This window comes from Cololabis saira, chromosome 9 (genome assembly GCF_033807715.1).
Source record: "Cololabis saira isolate AMF1-May2022 chromosome 9, fColSai1.1, whole genome shotgun sequence".
Taxonomy (NCBI): domain Eukaryota; kingdom Metazoa; phylum Chordata; class Actinopteri; order Beloniformes; family Belonidae; genus Cololabis; species Cololabis saira.
In genome coordinates, this window is record NC_084595.1 from 16,325,216 (window position 1) to 16,346,335 (window position 21,120).

The 21,120-nt window shown below is 46.3% G+C and overlaps 1 protein-coding gene across 2 annotated transcripts in view; it reads left to right on the plus strand.

Annotated features, from left to right (window-relative positions):
- Positions 1-21,120, plus strand: part of znrf3 (zinc and ring finger 3) — an 81,742-nt gene that overhangs the window by 21,729 nt on the left and 38,893 nt on the right. For both annotated transcript variants that reach the window (XM_061730557.1, XM_061730556.1), the window contains exon 2: positions 17,793-17,915. In XM_061730557.1, coding sequence (XP_061586541.1) covers positions 17,793-17,915 — 123 coding nt within the window. The remainder of the gene's footprint in view (positions 1-17,792; positions 17,916-21,120) is intronic.

The window sequence follows — 21,120 nt, forward strand, 5'->3', positions numbered from 1 at the left end:
TGTCTACTTGTTTCTTCTTATCCCTCTTCTTTTTCTGCAGTCTTCTTTTTAGTCTCCTTTTATGCTGTTGGCTTCTTTAAAACAGCAAAAAAGATACAATACTGCCACAACGTGGTCTGCAATGTCATTTGCTTGGTCAACGGTTCTTCTGTGGCACCCAAAGACTGTATATAGCAATGGATGGAGCATTTGGTCAAGTGACCCATTGGTTTCTGAAGACCGATTTTGAAGCCTGTTTTCATTCATACAGAGCGCAGCCATGTTGGCTCAGCAAGCTGACGGAAACATGCCCAATGCATGTCAATCAGTTAGCTTTGCTCTGTTTCAGCCGAACCCCGCTTGAAATATTTGCAGAGCTGCCGTCAGACTTTTACCGCCGGATACAATTTTTTTTTTGGGGTTCGCACAAACGAATAGTTGCTTCGCGAAGGGCGGTAACATAACGATAATGAATAAGGAAGTGATAACAAGTGGGGATTGGCTGAGCTGACTGCCAATCAGTCATATTAGTACATTTATTGCTTATGATGTGGTATAACAACCATGAATGTCATGGATGTGAAATGAAACGATTGAGAACTAAACGTTTTTTTAACCAACTGCAAGGAACAGCAACGAATCTTAGTTCTGCGTGAGCCTCAACCTGGAAGTTAGATGGTTGGCACCTGGTGGAGCTAAAGTGTAATGGAAATAACGACCGTTGGGGGGGCTGAGGATCGGGGGTCGACCCCAGAACTCCCGCTAGCGGTGATGATAGCCAAGCAATTATTTCAGTATAAATTAAAACACTTCTACAAAATGAAAATGAAATTGCACAGCAGGGCGTACCTCTTTTCATTTCACACCTGGACTCCTTAGTGCTGCAAAAATATTAGCAATCCCGCCGCGACTATAGCAGTATTATTCGTGCTTGTTGTTTTTACCATTGCCAACTATTGTCCACACAGCTGATTATGTTGAATCGATGATGCTCCAAGGCTGTTCGGCCCCCGATTTCCAGCTCCAACTTCAAATGTTGCCACATAGCGAAGGTCTTTCATGCATGTTGCTTTTCTTTTAACGGAGAAGGTGAACTGAAATTTTATTGCAGGTGACTGCTGTGGCAGCCAATGCATGAGAGTCAATGCCTGCTTGAGACTGGGCAAAGGATGAATACCCAGATATCCAAATATGTGGTTTTGGCCCTAGATCATAACCAAATGAGTAAAATTAAAACAAAGAAGCAGATCTGGTTGACTTGTGGCAGCAGAAGCCTTATCTGTATGTATCCCCCAGCACATACCATGATGGCACCAAGAAGGAAGTAACATGGAAGGAATTAGGGGAGGAATTGTAGATCCCGGGTGAGTAGAAGACCACCGAAGATAACACCCCACACATACTGTATTTTCTTATTCACCTGCAGACACCTGCCGCTGTTCTTTCCACCAGTTTGACCAGGCCTCATGTTGGCACCTTTCTTTCTCTTTTTTTCTTTCTTTCTTCCTTTCTTTCCTTCCACCCGCCGATGAAACTTGCATTGAAGCAGCCTCAAGGCCGCCACCGCCCCTCCCCGACCCTTCTCTTTCGCTTTACTGCTCATCTGCACAATAGCCCCGCTCGGCAGAGGTCCAAAAAACACTGTTTGTCCGATGGCCACTGCGGCCCCACCCCCCATTTATTGGTGTGTGCGGAGGCACGGTGAGTGAGGGTGGAGGTTGTTTGTGTACATACCAGATTGTTCTAGCTCCCAGAAGGTGGTTGCGGCTGGATCGCTATGGGAACCTAACTTGTGGGGAATAAAGGCTTGAGGTGTATGTCCACTTTGTCAACGATTGTAAAAGTGAGGCGTAATAGATTTTATTGATGTTGACCTGCAGGTGATATTTTTTTTGTTTGTTTAAATGTAAAACAAATTCTGGAAGTCAAATGATCGGCGCTGAAAACTGAACTTTTTAGCTCACTTAAAGTGAAAGATGAGTCTTGTTTACAAAAATTAAGTTGGCTGCACCGAAACGAGCCATTTTCATAATAAACCATCCATTTGGATTAAAATGGGGTTTTACCGAAGGGAAATGCAACCAGTTGCACCTCATTGGGCCACCATTCAGGTGCTCCAGGTAACACAGTCGTGCTTCATCTCGAGCTCGTGCTCGCACACCGAGCTTCTCCAAGTTGAGTCCAGCTGCTCTTTGAGGTTGCGGCCATCCCTTTCACTGGCGTGCCACGCCGCCGCCGCCGCCGCCGCCGCCGCCCTCCAAGTGGACTGAAAGCGCACCTCTATGGGGCCCGGCCCACAGCCAGATAGTGATGTGGACATTACTGGAGGGATGGGTTCCCCTCTCCTGGGCAACCAGGCCCCTTTGAGCCCTTACCCCTCGCTGTTTGCCCCGCCACTCTTCCCTCCTCTGCCTACACTTCTTCTTCTTTTTCTCCCCCTCGCTGTGGAACAGAAAGAAAGCTTGCTGTTTTGTGCGCACAGCTTGGTTATTCTGCTGGTGGCCAGCTTCCTACGGTGCACCAAAGCTCCCGTTTACTTCTTCTCCCTCCCTCTCCTCGACCTCTTCCGGGGAACGAACCAGTGTTTGATCACCACAGGGGAGAAAGAGAGAGATCAGCAGCGCCTTTGACGTTCCCGCTAGCTTTTGACAGTCTGGCCGGTCAGTTTGCTCAGCACCAGCAAGTGGCCTCTTTTGATTTTGAATTTCTTCTTTTTTTATATTCTTCTTTCATTTTTTTTTTTTGGGGGGGGGGGGGGGCGCCGCCGCCATTGTGAAACCTTTTTGATTAGACTGTGTGGGTCGAGCTTAGCAGGACTGCGGCATCATTACTTATTTCACACTTCCCCCTCCAGTCTGCTCTTCTCGGCCCTGCAAGGCATTTTCGATGAAACTTGCGTGATTTCAGGCACGACCACTTTTACATGCCGTGGCTACGAAGCAGACGCCGTGAAGGCCTTGAAGGAACAGGTCCCTTTTTGATTCTTGCTTTATTTATGCTAGACATGCTCGGCCACAATTAACCAACCACAACCACTCTGAATGTCAATTTAGGTAATTTTCGACCCTCACAATAGCCCCGGACTTGGAGCCGTGAAGCAGAAAAAAGCTGATGTAATGGGTTTAAGAAAATCTCCGAGGGGAGTCAAACCTCACCCGAAAGCCACCCCCCATCCCCACCACCACTGTGTCTGTCCAGAATCCCACCTCTCATGGTCGAAACCCAGAGCTGCGTGCCTTGCTTTGATGCACGGAAAGTGCACGTCTGAAAGAGCACAAAGGGATCGTTTTGTTTTTTTGGACGGCAGAAAAAGTTTTACGACGGCGATTTCGGAAACGGAGGATTCACTCATGTTGTGTTTGGGATGGGGGAAGGGAAGCAGAAGATGAAGCTGGAGGGACGAGGGAGAGAAGTAAAGGAGGAGGGGAAGGAGGGAGGGAGGGAGGGAGGGAGGGAGGGGTGGGTGAAGAAAAGAAATCCCAGCCTTGGCGTACACAGTGCAAAGCACAAAAGAAACCTGTTACGCCTCCAGATTCCTTCTTAGTGGAGTATCAAAGACATGCTTTGGTTTAGAAAAGGAGACTAAGGTAAGATAGGACTGAGTGAGCCAGTGAACCCAGCTCCGGCTCGGTTGGGTGCTGCGAGTTAATCTCTCAGATGGGATTTTTTCGCCCCCCCCCCCCTCCTTCTTCTTCTCCACCTCCTCCCTCTCCTCGGGGATATCAGTATTGCTGTGTAGCTCTGAATAGAGGGACTTGTCTAACCCGATCACTGGTCAGAGTGAGCACGGGGAGAGGCAGAAAATACATGCGGGGACGACTGCTGCTTTCAAGTTCAGAGGTGGGATGGATCTACCCACTGATCCATCCCGGTGCCCTCGGCACGGCTCTCGCTTCGCAGCTCCCCGTGTTCTCAAGGCTCCTCTCATGTGCCCGAAATGAAGACTTTAGATGAAATATTATTAAATAGAAATGTCTCTTCTTTTTTTTGTTTATGTAACAGCATGAGTTTGTTTTACAGCAAAGATTAATTGACTTTGAAGTCGACGTAAAGCCTGGAAAGGGTTGCTCTCCTCCTCCTTGGCACATCATCAAAGTGAGATCCGTATAGGGACAGAAACCTACGATCCCTGTTATTAGCCAATTAATTTAAGATGTCACTAACTCAGTATTTTGTTGCCACTGAAAACGCATTTGTGATATGGAAATGTTCCTGTGTTATTCATCCTATAGGCCTCAAACCTTAAACGCTTTGAATTGAATATTTGGGATGTGAAAACAAGAATGTCTGTTTCTTTTGAGGTAGCAAGACGAATTATTTAGTGCTCACCTCAAGGGGAAGGTGAAGTGAGCGCTTATTTGGTTGCAATCAGCACTTTTGTCACTAGATTTAACTGGAAGTTCTTATCGATCCACAATTATACTTCAGTTTTTAAAATCCGGGACCACCTGTCCTCTGAGGTTTAAGGCTGAAAGCTCCACTTTGATATCACTGCACTGCTGCAGTGTGTAGCTCAGAGGGGCCCCCTAGAGGCGTGGAGGCTCAGGTGCTTTTACCACATTGTCTGTGATTGACTCTTGTTTGGTTTCTGGCTCGGTTACTGTCTTGTTTTCTTTTCCTTCTCTTCCTTCGTTCATTACTGTCTTGTGTCCTGGTTGCTTCTGCAGCACCGTGAGACGGCTTCATCTCATAGCTGTTGCTGATGATGGTTTTTGGTAACTGACTAGGGCTGGGCAAAGATATCGATAGGGCAATATATTGAGGTACTTTGCCGGCCGATTATATATCGATATTTTATCTTTTTCAAATAATAAACCCTGTTCCAGATGGGTTGTAAATCCAGTCCGACTTTATTGTATACATGGGCTTAAATAATATTGTTAATGTTGATTTTATATTGTGTAAATAATATGAAAAATATATGCCAATATGTTGTAACTTTAGCTTGTATAGTTACAATAAAACAGCATGGATCATTTGAACGACATTGTACTGAAGTGCAAACACCGGGTTACGTGCAACTCGGATTTTAAGATGTATAATGACTTTTACAATTTTCATCCAACTTTGTATAACATCGCAATATATCGAAAGATTTGGATATCACAATATTTTATCATATCGTGATGTGTATCCTGAGGTCCGTGGCAATACCCGCCCCTGGAACTGACTTGGTCCCAAACGTCCTGTTTCTTTCCAGTTGGTTTAGAAGGTTCACATCACGAGATTTAGATGATTCCTAAAAGTGAATAAATATTCCTTCAAATTTATTTGAAACTTATATTTCAACATGAAAAAAAATACTCTGTGTCTCTAAAAGCTCTTCGGTTTGACAGGTTCTTAAATAAATCACTGTGTGCACCAATTAAGTATCTGTCTAAACTGTACCTTCATCATGTGAACTAATCGCATCCGTAGATCTGCAATGAAATGATAATAATTGTCAGTTGAGAGAGTTTCTGTTTTTAGGAACAGAAAACTGCCTATTTATTGTGTAAAAAGTCCTTTTTTTTTAATCTATTTTTGCATTTCCCGTAACGCTCAGAGATGGCGCCAGCTTTATTTAGTCACGTTTTCTTTTCATTCTGGAATATGGTTACCTTCTCGGAGGGCCTTGAGCTTCTGGCTCGCGCTCTCCTCCTGTTTCCTCCTCCTCTCGGCTGTCGTGAAAGGTGATCACGCAGCCATTCACAGAAACAAGAGCGGCACAAGAAAGACGGGAGAACGGAACAAAAAGCAAACGCAAGCGAGCCAAGAAATGACTTGGGAAGCTGTCAAAGACTGATTCTATTTGAGCCAGTTTTGACGAGGAAAGCCCCCCCCCCCCCACTCTGCCCCGAGTCCTCCCTGTTTTCTTTAAAGATTAGAGCATTTTGAAACAAAATCGTGAAGTTAATTACCGGTGACACTTAAAGGCTTCCACATGGGCTTTAATACCTCCCCGGCTCCTCACCTCCTTCCTCCTAGCACAGCGTGACCTTAGCCGTCCGACCCGGAAGTGATGCAGGTGAGCACTTCCTCTGGTTTGGTTGGAGCCCCCGGTAAGTGTTTCCTAAAGAAAACAAGTCAAAGGCGGCTGAAATCTGAAACCGGCACTTGTGTTGCCTTCTGCTCCACCTTGCCTCCCTCCCTCCCACAACCCTGTGTCCACAAGAGGAGAGGAGGAGGCGGAGGGTTGGGGCTGGTGGGGGATGGGGGGGGGGGGGGTACACATTCATTTAAGTGTGTGAACATGTGTATGTACAGTAAGTCAAGAACACATTCCTCCCAGCTCTTGCTGGCAGGAAGCTGCAATCCTCAGCAAACACGTTGTGCGGTGCACGCCAGCACCCAGGTTGGCTAGGCCGGGCCGGGCCCTGACGGACGAGGGCATGCCCGGCCAAAACGGCTTGTTTATGCAGTTGTCGTGGGGAAGGTCATTCACTACATTAAGTGTCTGTGAGGACAAAATGAACCTGACCTTTTGCAGAAAGCCCCGTCTGTCTCTCCTTTGAGAGTGTCAGGATTACAACAGTCATCTCCCACGGAAGCTCTCTCTCGCTCTCTCTCTCACACACACACACACACACACACACACACACACACACACACACACACACACACACACACACACACACACACACACACACACATTAACACACACGCCCCATGAGCCCTCACTCTGATTTCAATTCCGGCTCTCCTCTTTGATACGCCGGGGCTGGTGTGCATGGTTGGCAGCTGGTCATCTTGAAGTGTTTCCATCCCTCTCAGTAATATCTGGGAGCAGGGTTTAGGTGCAGCATTTGATTGGGTGCCAGCACGCCAGATCATTACAGGCCACCTGCACATGCGCTCCAAGTCCAGTTGGGATTAAAGGTTGGACTCGAGAATGAAACTTTTACACGGAGACTGCTGAAGTCAGAACTTCCTACTTACTCTTGCAGCCGGAGTCGTTCCCCATTCAGGAGATATGATGATTTAACTCGCAGTAAAGAGGGGAAAGAAGATCAAATTGAAATATTTTGAATTAAACTTTGCATAAATTTGTTGTACACATATTAAGCCTATTTTCTTTACATAAAGAAAATTGCTGCGGTGTTGTGCTTCGTTGCCTGGAAACAACTGAGCCGATGGCATCACATGTAATGTCACTCAGGTGAATTCTCTCAGTAGACGACGATGACAGAAACTCTGTGTTAAGAGATCAACATCTGGGTGTAGAGGCGCCCCTTCACGGTAGAATGATGGATAAAACATCTGCGGTCCCTCCTGCCCCAGTCGTCTGCCCAGATGTACGTAGATTCACACCCACCAAGGCTTAAGCCTGACATAAGCAACACCTTCACGATATTCGGTTGTACTTGATTACATTCAGGATGACCCCTGACTGAGGGCTGGTTTGGGCTTCCTCCATGTGCTCCTGCCTCCATCTACAATCCCAAAACATGCAGGTTTCACCCCACCTCTAGCCTGATGACAGATGGGTTTGGCTCCACCCACTGTAGGACCCTGAAGAGGATTGGAGATTAAAGAAATGAACAAATGAATGACACTAGCACCCTACAAATGGATGATTCAGGCTCCTGTGTAGCAACAAGCCTCCCTATAGGACAAGCGCCGCTGGAATATACGACTATCAGAGATGTGAAATGATGCAACTGGACTCGAGGAAGTTTCACCTTTTTATCCTGAGAAAACCGACTTCAGGAAGCTTTAAACTCATTTAGCAACTTCACCTGACAAATGAATCAATCCAGATTCATACCCAGATTAAAAATTATCAATGGAAACGGGAGCATGTCATTGTAAGGCGTGGCGGTCGGTCCGACGCTGAAGCAGAGGTCAGGCCTGATAAAGTTGTATGAAACAACCCAACAACTTAGAAACTATTGGGGCTTTTATGCAACTCATCAATTAACCGATGCAGACCTCCAGCTCGACCATGTGGATGTGCCGAATGAAGCAGTTGCTCCAAGCTTTCAGGAAGGCGCTGGCTCATGGTCGTCCTTTTAGGAGGGATGAGGGAGGGGTGGAGGAGAGGAAGGGGCGGTATGGGCCTATGGCCTAATCCCATTCCAGCGGGCCGAGCAACAGCAGCTTGCACCGCATTCCTCAGCTTTGGGGGCTTTCGAGGTGGAAGGAGGGGGGAGCAGCATTCCTCCGTGGCAGGGGCCATCAAAGACGCCGCGCAGCATCAAAGGCCGCTCAGAGCGTAGGTGTTGATTACTGCGATCCTCCCCTCGGTCCACTTTTAGCAACCTCAACCCCTCAGCCCTCCGACACTTGCGCCAGGTATGCGCGCCCGGCCTCCCGGCCGTGCTCCGGCGGCATTAATCACAGCTCATTATGAAGTGACATTGACTTTTGTTTGAAAGGATGAGCGGGTCATGCGACTGACGTTGGAGCGGCGCTGACGCTGGACCCAGGCCGAACCTTTAAAACGCCTGATTTAGCACTTCAACAGCGACTGAAAACCTGCAGTCCTGAATTATTAATCGGTCGTACAAAGATGCAGATGCTCCGTCTTTGTCATTTCTCTTTGACGTGAAGCGAGCGTGGCGGAGTTGTTGTGGATTATTTGCAACGTAAAGATGCCTCATAGTTGTGTGGGGGGGGGGTGATGAAGCATGAGCCTGCAGTTCGAGCCCCGTTTCCTGCTGCTTGTGTCTCTGTTGGTTGTGTTAATTAATTCCCGGTGGCACCTTGATGCTGACTGGCACGAGTGCGCATGCTGTTAGTACTTCATCTTTGTGATGCTGCAGCGTGTTCGGAGGCCGATGCAGTTGTTTCCACTCCCACCCACCCCAAAAAAAACAACAAAAAACCGGTGGCACCCAGCCCAGCGTTGACCCCTGAACTCTGTCGGCCCGTCCTTTGTTCCTGCCACTCTGGGTTTTAAGGACTGGAGAGCGGAAAGTGACACCAGAGAAACGTTTTTGTTTTGTTTTGGAGTGCGCGTCCGTGCACACAACACGCGCCATTGACAGTTTCAGGATGCACTCGCAGAGAGTTAATAGAGTCACAAGCTCGGCGTCCTGCTCTGTGTTAAAGCTGTCAGCCCCGGTGACTTGTTCTGCATGTCAGGACATTTACATGGTATAAGGTGTCCCCCGCTCACACCCGGACTGCCACACTGGTTTGCTCTGCTGCTGCTAAGAAGATGGCGTGGAGGTGATTTTCAGGGAAGGTTAAGGAGGGGGCAGGGAGGAAGAGGCGTCTGGGAGAGCGATGATGACGAGCCAGGTTTGCTTGCTTAGGGGATACCCTGGACTGCATTTCTGTGACGACGGCCAGTTAAAGTGGCGCTCCGAGACATTTACACCCGTCTTTGTTTCGCACACCGACCTTCAGTTGGTCTGTTTTTCTCCAAACTAAAAGTTGGATGCCCAGCTGGCTTTGGTGATTGTTCCTTTCAGTCCCAGGGGAGGGGACAAAAGAGAGGAAGTCTTCATTATTTGAGAAGTGAAGCAGAGGGATCCCTGATAGTGTTACCGGAGGAGTGGAGCGCCGGCCCCACCTGTAGGGCCCTCCCAGCTGCTGCTCTGTAACCGGATCCAGCTTCCTCTCTCCTCAAGGCTACCAGCCCTCTTTGAAGTTATTTCCAGTGCTGGGAAAAAGGGCCAGAGAGCCATCAAGAAAGTGAGCTTCGGCAGTTTGCACGTATACGCCCCGTATAAAAAGCTCACATTCCAATTTATGAAACTGTTTCTGGGGATTTTTGTGGTCTGAACCTCTGTTGGACGATGAAGCTCCCAAATGAACGGTTTTGTTTCGCGACCTCCTGCTATTCTGTGATATGAAAGGAATTAGTTTACAATGTCAATGACGCTGTAGAAGCTCCTACCAAGGTCTCGCCAGCATTCACAGCCAAACCGGCCCCAGAAGCTGAACCTCCCAAGGCCCAAGAGCGTCTTTGCTGGCTGCACATCCTTCTGTTCATTTATTTGCTCCGGGGTCACCTGTTGGATTAACGCTCACTTCTTCTGATGCCTTTAATACATTATGTTCGGAGAATTTGAGCTCATGAGCAAAGTTTGACTCAGAGGGCCCGGAGGAAGAACGAGAACTTGAAGAATCATTCCTTGAGAACAGAAAAGGAAAAATGAATCCTTCACTTGACCTTGCTGATTGCAAAGGTACAGAAATGCCAATGTTTGTGAGTGCTTGTGTGCAGCCATCACCAGGACTGGCCGGCTTTTGTCCTTGTATTTAAGTAAAAGTACATTTCTGGCTTTTTCCTTTTTTTAATTTCAATTATGATGCCAGTCTTACTCACAAGACCCCCTCGAGCACAAAACTGGTCGTAACACCATTTTATGGACTCTGGAACTGCTGTAGACGATGAATATTTCAAGCTTCCAAGTATTATAAATGTTTTAAGTTATGTTTATTGACTGATGATAAACATTTATCAACTGCAATTCCCGTAAAATATACTCTGTTTGCTCCTTTGCTATTTCTGAGCTACACGTAGGAACTAAACGAAAGGAAACTTGGCACTGGGAGCTACAGCGCTGCCACCGTAGCCCACGGTCGGTTGGTTGGGGTAATTACAGAACGATGCAAATGATAACGCAGGAATATATGCAAGTCACACAATAACGTCAAGTCCAGCAACAATGAATCTTCCACATGCTACACGCCGTGCACCTCTCGTCCTGCAGGATCTGGGCTGCGTGGCCCTGCAGGGGTATGGTTGCATTAGCTGAACGTTATCAATGATAAACCGGCGACTGCAGCAGCGTCAGACTGCCTGTGCTTACTACCGTCTTACTATAGTCTTGCTGTCCCACGATGACTTATCCTGTGAACCAACAGAACCACATGCACACCCAAACACCCATGACGCGACATCCCTTTCAGACAGATGGTGGGAGACATGGCGGTCAGGCCTGGCTCATGACCTGGTCGCTTCCCTGGCGTGATAAATCCTTCACGATGTGTTGAGTCTGGAACAAAGCGGCGTGTTTAGCGTGTTGGGACTGTGACGGTGATGTGAAGTACCGTCAGATGGTCTGGGATGGGTACTGCTCGCTAGGTTTAAAGTTTTATAGACCTAATGACGGATGGTATCATCACAGATGCGAGTGATTATTAGCTACGGTATAGATCTTGCGGCCAGTGGGATCATATCCTCTAATATCCATCTTCAGCGGGGTGATTGGGTTTGCTGGTGAGAGAGAGAAACCACCGGGTTACCCACCAGGTTATCCACCGGGTTACCCAGGTTCTTCTTCTTCTTCTTCTTTCAGATGTTGTGTGCATATGAAATAAGAACCAGCTTTGCTTCAGAAAGATATTAAAGAAGCGAACGTTGGGGTTAATCGCTCAGGGAGCTCAACAAAGACCATCTTGTGAAAAATTTCAGCAGCTGGCGTGAACTTAAGTCAACAAAACAGCTTTGATGGTGGAGACGAGGGCTCGACCTCGGTGCGTCTCACATGCCGCAGAGTCCTGGAAGTCAGTTTCCAGTCCAATACTGTTCAGAAATGGCGTCCAAGCCCACCGTTGCATCTTTTTTTTTTAGATTATTTTATTTTCAGCATTTTTTCAAGGTATATACATGAACACACAAACACAAAACTTCAAAACCCTCCCCAACCTGCCCCCCCCCAAAAAAAAAAAAAAAAAGAGAGAGAGAAAACATAAATAACAAATAAATGAGGTTGAGAGGCAAGATAGACAACAGTAAGCGCTGACAGCAAAAAAGCTTATAAATCTACAACCCGTCCATCATAGAGGGTGACAATGTGTCCATACTGTATATGCCAAATAGGGTTGCCACATCTCTGTAAACGTTTGATAGTCTTTCCTTGAGTGTATATGTAACCCACCGTTGCATCTTGTATAGATCAGATAAACTCGAGTAGAGTAATTCACCAAATTCCCACGTCCAGGTTGATAAGGCTTTCCTAAACGCACGAGTGGAACTTCAATTTGAAACTTCAGCTTCATCACAACCAAAGCAACCTTTGGCTGTGAGGGTTTTTCATGCACTAATAACAACGCTAAGACGCTTCGATTGAAGAGGCGCGGGGGGGTTGTCGGTTTTTATGTGAACCAATACGGCTTCTGTTGATTAAGTGCAAGATAAAGCAGATCTTTGAGGGAGGTACAGTACAAACACTCACAGTGCAGCACTATGAGTGTTTGTACTGTACGGGCGGGGGGGGGGGTGGGGGCGCTTTGGAGATCTCGTTGGGAAAGGGGGGGGGGTATGTATCCAGGGCCAGCAATGATTTCAGGGGAGCAAGGACAAGGGGGTGTGGCAGGAGGAGGGGAGGGAGATGGGGGGGCAGTAGAAGTGGTTGTTGTGTGATCAAAGGCTCAGCGAATTGTGTCACAGGCAGGCGGAGAAGAATTGCTTTGCATGGTGTGACTTGCATTTTGATTTCCTTTGAGAGCCGGGTCTGGGGGGAGTCGGGGTGGGGGGGTGGTTGTGGATTCACGGGTGGTGATAGGGAGAGGCTTTAGTGGTTCTGCAATCATCAGGGCACTTTATTGACCATAAAGGCCTTTTTTTGTCATTTTATCTGCTACTTCAAAATCTCACAGTTCCCGTCGGCTCCCTGGAAACACGTAGTACTTAAATTTAGGTTTATAGAATATATTTAAAGAAATGCTGTGCTGATGTATTGATAAAAAAAAAAAAAGAGAAAGGAAAGTCAACTCCAACTCAGCAACAACATGCTGCAGAGGCTGTTTTGGACCGTAAAGCATCAGACATCAACAACTACTTTCTCCACAGGTGGTTTTCCAGAAGGGGGTGTGAAGCCCACTGGGGGAGTGGCTAGCTTTGAGTGACAGGTGGCGTCCAAATCCCTGCCAGGAATTCATTGAGAGTGTGGTCTGTGTAACGGGATATTCATGTGAAAGGCGGCCTCTCCCAGGGGCCGGGCCGGCGGGGGCTGGCGGGGGCCGGCCGGAGCCGCCTCCTCATGGCACTTAGGGGGCGCCAGATGCCCTCCACCCAGAACTCTGGGCGCAGCGTGGAACCACCGGGTGTTTCCGTCTGGGCGGGTTGAGCCTGATTTGGGGCCTGTAGCGGGGAACGCTAGCCGTTGGAGCACAAGAGGGAACAGTCTGTTGTCTTGTGTGCGAGGGCACGTTTGCATATGCGCTCATCTCCCTGCAGCGCGTGATCAGAAGTGTTGACCTACTTCACCAGATCACCAACTCTCATCCACACTGGGCGCCTTTTTATGCTCCCCATCCATCAACGCCTACGCCAGCCTCTGACAGAGCAGAAAGATCCCCGCGGTGGACATAATGGCCGCAACGGCCAGCCTCTAAAATAACACCGCGGTCAACAACAACAACACTGTCCCATTTGGAGCGCGGGAGCTCGTGCACAATGGCCTTGTGTTTGTGTCGGGACCCAGGGGCGCAGGCGGGGCTCCCCACCGCCATCCAAGCTGTTAGGAAAGCCGGAGAGAGAGGTCACAATCACACAGCGAGCGGCGCTGCACTTCCTGGACCTCGTTTAGGCCCACAGAGACCCAGAGGCTTTCAGAGGCTGAAACACTGCTCTTCCGATCCTCCCACACAGGCTTTCCATCTTCTGCGGCCTTCATGGAGCGTCTCTCGTGGGCATCTGTGATGGGATGAGATGTGTGCAGGTTGAGTAGAAACCAGACGAAGTTGTGCTCTGTCTTTCGGTTCTGGCTTCCTTTGATGCTTTGAAGGCCTCCTTCTCTCTTAACGTATATTGAGAAGAAGCTGCTCTGAGTAAAGTCGGTATGAACTTGTGAAATGGTTAGACCATCAAGCTGCATCCTGTGGATTTGCGTAAAAGGCCCTTTCAGAGGGAGAAGCCCTGATTTGGGATGCCCGACTCTGTTATTCTTTGCTCTATTACAGCCAGTAGTCGAGTTGTAAAAAAAAAACAGGGGGGATGGTGGATTTTATCATATGGGGACAGATAATTTGTGCTGATTACAAATAATATAATATATTACAAATAATAGCACTGACCAAAACACCTTCAGAAATACTGCAGGAATGACATAGCAGCAGTTAAATGCAGCCTTCTGTAAGCTTTAAATATCCACTGGGCTTACATCAAAAACATCAAAACACAAAAATAAAAAACTGTTTTCTGAACTTATCAATATGACTCTGTCCTTCACAGGATAAGTAAAATGGATCACTGCAAAAACTGAAAATCTTAACAAGAATATTTGTCTTATTTCTAGTTAAAAGGTATAATTTTAGTAAAAAAATCTCATTGCACTTAAAACAAGACTCATCACTGGAAAAAACAACAATTTTCACCTGTTTCAAGTAGATTTTCACTTAAAATAAGTAGAAAAATCTCTCAGTGGAACAAGATTTTATTGCTCTTAATAAGAAGATAAATCTTGTCCCACTGGCAGATTTTTCCTACTTATTTCAAGTGGAAATTTACTTGAAACAGGTGAAAATTGTCAAATCAGTTATTTTTCTGGTGATGACTCTAAATGTTGAAATAGCAGTAAAACCACATTCATTGATGAAATGACATTAGGGATGGAAAGGAGGGATGACAGTTTTACAGGGGGGATGATTTGGACCGTTTTTATTTCAGGGGGGATGCCATCCCCCCTCATCCCCCCTCAACTCCAGTACTGATTACAGCACCGATCCATTTATTTCAAAGGCTTGTAATTGAGCGTTGGAACTTAATCTTTCATGTTTCATCAGACTCACTTCAGCCTCTGCGTGGGAGGTCTCCAGGGGATTATTTATGGATGATATATTTTTCTTAATCTTAATAGATGCAATCTGCAGAATTTGTATTCTTGCAGGTGCATCGGCGGCATCCCCTAACCCTCGATTATTTTAACTTTAATGCCCTAAAAGCATGTGCTGTTATTAGATTCCCCCTGTCAGAGCTGATGCATCTTCATCAGATTTCACCCTTGAGGCGGAAAGAAAAGATGCTACCTGCTGGAGCTCACAACACACGCCGCCTACATTCCTTCCCCCTGACTCCTCCAAAGGCCACCTGATCTGCATTTGACCCCCTCAGCCGCTAAGCTCCAGCAGAAAACCGCTTCAGGTCGGGGGCGTGACCCCCCTCAACCATGTGGCGCTGCAGTTATTAGGCGCTTTCTGACGATCCATTCAGCCGGCCTGCTGCATGGCTAACCTGCAGCCAACGTGATGAAGTGGGGATCAAAGGTGAGGGGTCAGCAGCGCTGATTGGGGTGCTGTGGTCATTGGGCTAATAGGATAAGTGGCCTGCAGGTCACTTGGGCCCGTTTCTAATGCTAATACAGACGCTTGTCTTTGCACCGTTGCCAGGGTGTGGGATTGATCCGGGATTTGGGGACTCCACACGGTTACAGTTTTAATCCAGACTTGTTTGAGCAGATCAGCGCTTCGTCCCGGCTCACCGGCACAGTTGCTTCTCCTGCTTCCTGATATTCTTTCTGCTTTATTCTTTAGTCTTTCTGCTTTGTGTTTCTCTTTGTCTGCTCTGCTATCTCCCATCCTGCCTCGCAGACACCTTCAGCACATCCGCCAGATCTGCGATCAGATCTGTGATCAAATCTCTGATTAGTTGTTTGTCTTGCTGAAGAAATTCAAAGCCTTTTCCTTTCATCCCCATTTCACGCCAACACTTCACGCTCAGCTGTCTTCCTCGCCATCTTCCCACAGTTAAGACAACTCATAACACGAGAACGCGTTCCGATAAATGCGTTCGTTAGTTTGAAAGGCCGCCCTGCCTCTCTCTAGTTGACGATCCGAGGACTGAGACAGCGTTTGTCATGTCTGCAACCCTTTTTTTCTCCCTTTAATCCTCTTCTAAGCCATCTTCTAGGCGCTGGCTCTGCAGAAATGTTTGGCAGGGAAGCGGCCCAATTTAATGGCATTAAGTGTAATAAGAGGACATCTGAGGAAAGCCTGTTCGGCTGTGTCAAGTGTCCTTCGGTGTGAGACATCATCGTCCAGCTTCTAACCAGATGAGACAAGACAGCATGACAGAAATGGCATCAACTTTTTTCACTCGGAGCAGGCGGGAGATTCAGTAAAAATCCACATCATCAGCAGATCCTTGAAGTCGCACTAATCTTACGTTCACTGAGCAGCTCCGGCTCTCCGAGGGCTCAGGTCGGGTCCTCTGTTAATACATATTTTATCCGCTTCAGCTGTTTTGTTTCAGGACGTGGACGAAGAAGGTGGCAAGTCGTTCATAAAATGCCAGAGTTAGTTTATTTTCTCAGAAGCTACGGGTTGTGAGCTCGGGGGAGAGGAGCTCAGTTCCCGGCAGGTGAAAAACCTCCTACTTACCACCTCACTGAAGTGCAAAGTCAAAGCTGTCAGACATGAGGCATCATGTCTGGGGAGCTGACGTACGAACACTAGAGGGTACGTGACTATGCTTCCCACAGTCGCACACCTTTGGAGATTAAGGGAGCCATATTAGACCCCCCACCCCAAAAAACACAGTTTAGTGTAGTTTTAACAAAACCTCTGAGATTACATTTATTATTTAGTGACTATTATTGTTCTTTTTTATGTTGTTGATTTATTGTTCTGCTGTTTTTATTTATTTATTTATTTATTTATTTATTTATTTATTGTGCTTATGTTTGAAATAAAATAACAAATCAATCAATGACCTCAAGTTTTATTGATTTTATTTTTGAACATGTAAAAAAAACAACACTTCATGAGAAGTTTAAGAAAACAAAACAAAAAAAAAACAAAGAATTTCATCCTTTAAAACTTATCTTAATTTACATGTGCCAAAAAAGGAGTAGGAAGAAGTGTAAACTTATTTAGTCCTACATTCACTGATCATTTAACCTGTATTTATAAATATTCACACACTGTACTCATACTGCTAAATAACATTATTATTATTATTATTATTATTATTATTATTGTTATTATTGTTATTATTATTATTATTATTATTATTATTATTATTATTATTATTGTTATTATTGTTATATAAGTTAGGTGGATATAAGCATGAGGAGGCTGGTTAGCTGTCCTTTAATGCTGGCCTGCCATTCTTCTCCTTTTTTTTTTTTTGATGCAAAGATTTGTTCTGGTTCCTCTGGTTCTTCTGGTTCAGGTGGCACCACCAACAGGTGCCAAATTACCTGCCTCTGGATGCCATTTGATAGGCGTGCCACCAATCAGCGACGCGGTTATATAGGCAAACCTGCAACCAGACTAGTTTTAAGAAAAGAAAAATGTGAACGATGGCTGTACGCCGACTGGGACATGCCCACCGCGTTTCAATCAAAGTCAGCTTTGGCTAGCGGCTCCTTTAGCCGGTATCTGAAGAGCTGCCAGCAGAGTATCCCCTTTCACGTGTCCACTCAGGGGAGATTGACTTGCTGTGGCAGCCAGCCTCTAGTGGTCGGCAGAGGAACTGCAGAAGGTCTTACTGTAGTTCCTGACGCGAGGCAGGCGTTAAATGGTTGGCGCGGGGCATGAGTACCAAACATGCAGACTTGAACCATGAAGCAAAGGGACAGGGCTCCGGTATCTCGGATTTCTTGGGTTGGTCAAGTATGGAAAAAGTTTGTGTTTATTTAAGAACAGAGGGACAACAAACCAGGACAGTGCAATAACTTGTGTGTGCAATATTTTCAAAACATTTATTTCTTCTCTATTCATATAATTCTATTTATTGCATCTTTTTATTTTTTATATGGGTGTTTGATTTTTTGGGTGTTTTATCTGTATATGACAGTGCTGAGTGAGTGAGATGGAGATGTCAATTTCCCAGAGGGAACCTCCCCCCTGAATCTGAATCTGAAATATAAAAGATGTCCTTTTGAAGAAAGTCTCTGCTCCTTTTTTAACCATCAGCTGTGTCCTCTTTGCAGATGCACCCGTTGGGACTATGTAATAATAATGACGAAGAGGACCTGTACGAGTACGGCTGGGTGGGAGTGGTGAAGCTGGAACAGCCGGAGCTGGATCCCAGCTGCCTCACCGTCCTGGGAAAGGTAAGGAACCTGTCGGCTAATTTGCCGGGACACGCCACATTTGACGAATGCAAAGCTCTGGAAACCCGGTGTAGATTATGCTGTTCTGACTTCACCAGAATCGTATGTGGGCCTGCGAGACGACATGCATTTGGGGTACCCTCTAGGATTTGCTGAGTCATGCATACTTTCTTTGTTTTGACACGCCGCCGCTGGGATTTAAGACACCTGAATGAGATTAGCTGCATTAAAGGAGGCTTTACTTTTGGTATTAATGCTAGTTTGAGATGATGTGCTTAAACGATTGCATATTGGAGCCTCGTCTGGCCACTTTCAGTGTGAAGATCTGGCCCCAGCTCCCCAGATGTGGGTTATCCGGGGTGGATCTCTTGATTTTCGGTCTCGGCCGAGGCCTAATCCCCGTCTGAGAAGCTGCCTGCCAGAGTTATAATCTACAGTCAGGTTTCATATCATGGGACACGAATGTCTGTGAAGTCACACTGCTCGTATTTGCCTATGAAATTCTTTGAAGATGTCGTGGGCGTAGATGCTATCAGGTGTTTCGCTTGTCCGCTCCGCTGCGATTGGTTTACGGGAAAAAAGCTCTATTTTTTGGGTGTGTTCTTAATTAAACCCTTTAAAGAAGTTATCTGTGATCTCCTGCAGTCGTGGGTAATCCTTTGTTTTATTTTCTTGCTAGCTTGCCATTGTCGGGAGAATGAAGCCCCCCCTCGGAGTCTCGGAGTGATATTTTATCATGCTTTAATTAAGTGTTCCTCCTACTGGAATGCACCGACATTCCCCCGAGGATGAGGGCCGGCTGCAGACTCAGTTATGATGAGCATTACCGGTCACGGAGAGAGAGCAGCCGTTCATGATTAAAGACGGTCCCTGTTGCTGTACACACATGCTAATGCGCTCTTTGTGATGTTCCCTGCTTCCTCGCCGATTCTTAAGGTTTGACCCAGAAACCGATATAATGTCCGGCACAAATCCTCCTCAGCTGTGAGGGACGGATTAACTTCTCTGGAAATGCTCTTTGATGCGGTCGCTTGCCGTTTTACCAGAGTGAGCTACGAGAAGCAGATTTTCTGCCCGATTCTGAGCCTGACGTGCGCTGCATTTCCACCACGGGACTCTTTTCCTTTGACTAGGTTCTCTCTGAGTATTTTCCAGCGTTTTATTTCTGCCTTTCTGTCTCAGTCAGATCACACGGCGGCAGGTTGAATCACCACAACATCTTTTAAGTTGTACCGCAGGGATGGTTGTTACCGTCCATAAACACGGGTCCAGACTCACTTCAGCATTCGCATGGCGGGTTGCGGCGAGTGTGAAAGGATGAGTACTGCAAAAGGCCAGCATCAAGTCCACTAATTTGTTTCACGTTGGTTCTAGGGGACAAATAAAAACACAGACGACTAGGGATGTCCCGATCCGATCACGTGATCGGAAATCGGGCCCGATCACATTGTTTCAGACTTGATCGAAATCGGAGTTGCATCCCAATCAGGGATCGTATATGTATTTTATTCCCATTATTTTGATCAGTGCATCAAACAGATGATGGAATTATTTTTTATTTTTATTTTTTTTTTATATTTTTATCCCGGTTTTTTCCCCATTTTATCACCCAGTGCTCCTTGTTGTTGTGTTAAATGTCTTTAAACCGTCTTTAAATGGTTTATCAACAAGCAACTGATCCACGTAATTTTGCGCGACAGCGCTGCTAATGTGAAAACCGCTATGGGTCAGGTGGGGTGCGGAGTGTGGGCTGTGTCATGCAAAGTGAGTTGTTTGTGGTGATCTGCGTATGCGCACAGCAGTGTTACAGTGGAGGTAAATTAATAACAGTTAATTTACAACGGTGACTGAAAACCGAACGAAACGTAGGCTATGTGTCATCTTCTTCAACGCAGCGTGATGGACACCCTGCTACCGAGAGGAAGATCGTAGGTCACTTAAAACATAAACATTTTATTCTTTAAGCCATAAAAAGAAAGTAAGAAGTAAGAGTATAGTCTAATCAGGTCCACTATTATTAGTTGATTGTTCAAGCCACCTCAAAGAGAACTGCTCTGTTTAAGTACTAAATGATAAAATAAGAATAAAATAAAAATAGGGGACAACCTGGATCTGTTTATTTTGCATTTGATCATCTTTTGATGTGTTACGAAAGTATCGGATCGGGACTCTGTATCAGCAGATACTCAAAATCAAATGACTGGGAATCAGATCGGGCCAAAAAAATCTACCGACGACCTGTAAAAAGTAAAGTTTTTCCATTAATAAGGCAAAGTACACCTGGACTGCTTAAGCCTGATTTAAGGTTCTGCGTTAAACCAACGCAGAGCACACGCCGTTGCCGTGACGCCGTCGTGAATCCTTCGGACTTCTCCGTCACTCCATTTTGCCGCGGTGCAATACCCCCCGAGAGCGCTAGTTGATACTTTTGATACTTAATCTGTCTCATCTGTACCTTAAGCTGCATCCATATGCATCAAATTCAATTTCAAAATGCCACATTAAACCAAATTCTCTCCATTAATGTGGTACGAGGCGTTGGCGCTTAGATTTGGGCTCTGAAGAGATTTCCATCCACGCTTCACCCAAACCGGCGCTTCATGTATGGGTGAAGACTTACAGTAAATGTTTGCCTTTATAAGTACAGTAGCATCGTTATTACTGGACCTTGTTAGGAACTTGGATCTGCTAAATGTACGCCGACACGTTTACTGATAATTTAAGAGGTTAGCTACCGTGGTGCTGGGTTACTGTGGTGCTGGGTTACTGTGATGCTGTCACATCTGTTATCATTCAGAGAGAGAAAGGTAGCCATCCCACGCGCTCAGGTATGTGTTGTTGTCTTCCTGTCTCGGGACTCTACTCACCTCCAGTTTCCACTGGATCCAAAATGTTCCACTTTGTTTCATTTTGAAATATTGTGGACACCCGTTGAAGCCTTAACAAATGAAACTACGCCGGCATGCTTGTAGCCCATGGACGGTGTAGGACGATGGAACACACCAACCACATGTCAATCAGACGGTGCTGCGAGAAATGTATTGTTTGATATAAACTCTCCTCCTCCTGTAAATATGTTTAATTCTACTTTTAAAGTCGTTTTAACGTGCTGGTCAGTGGAGACCGACTCGCTTTTGCTGCTCTAGTGGTCAGTCGAGGAACTGCAACGGATCTTAGTTCCGCGTGAGCCTCAATGCAGAAGTGA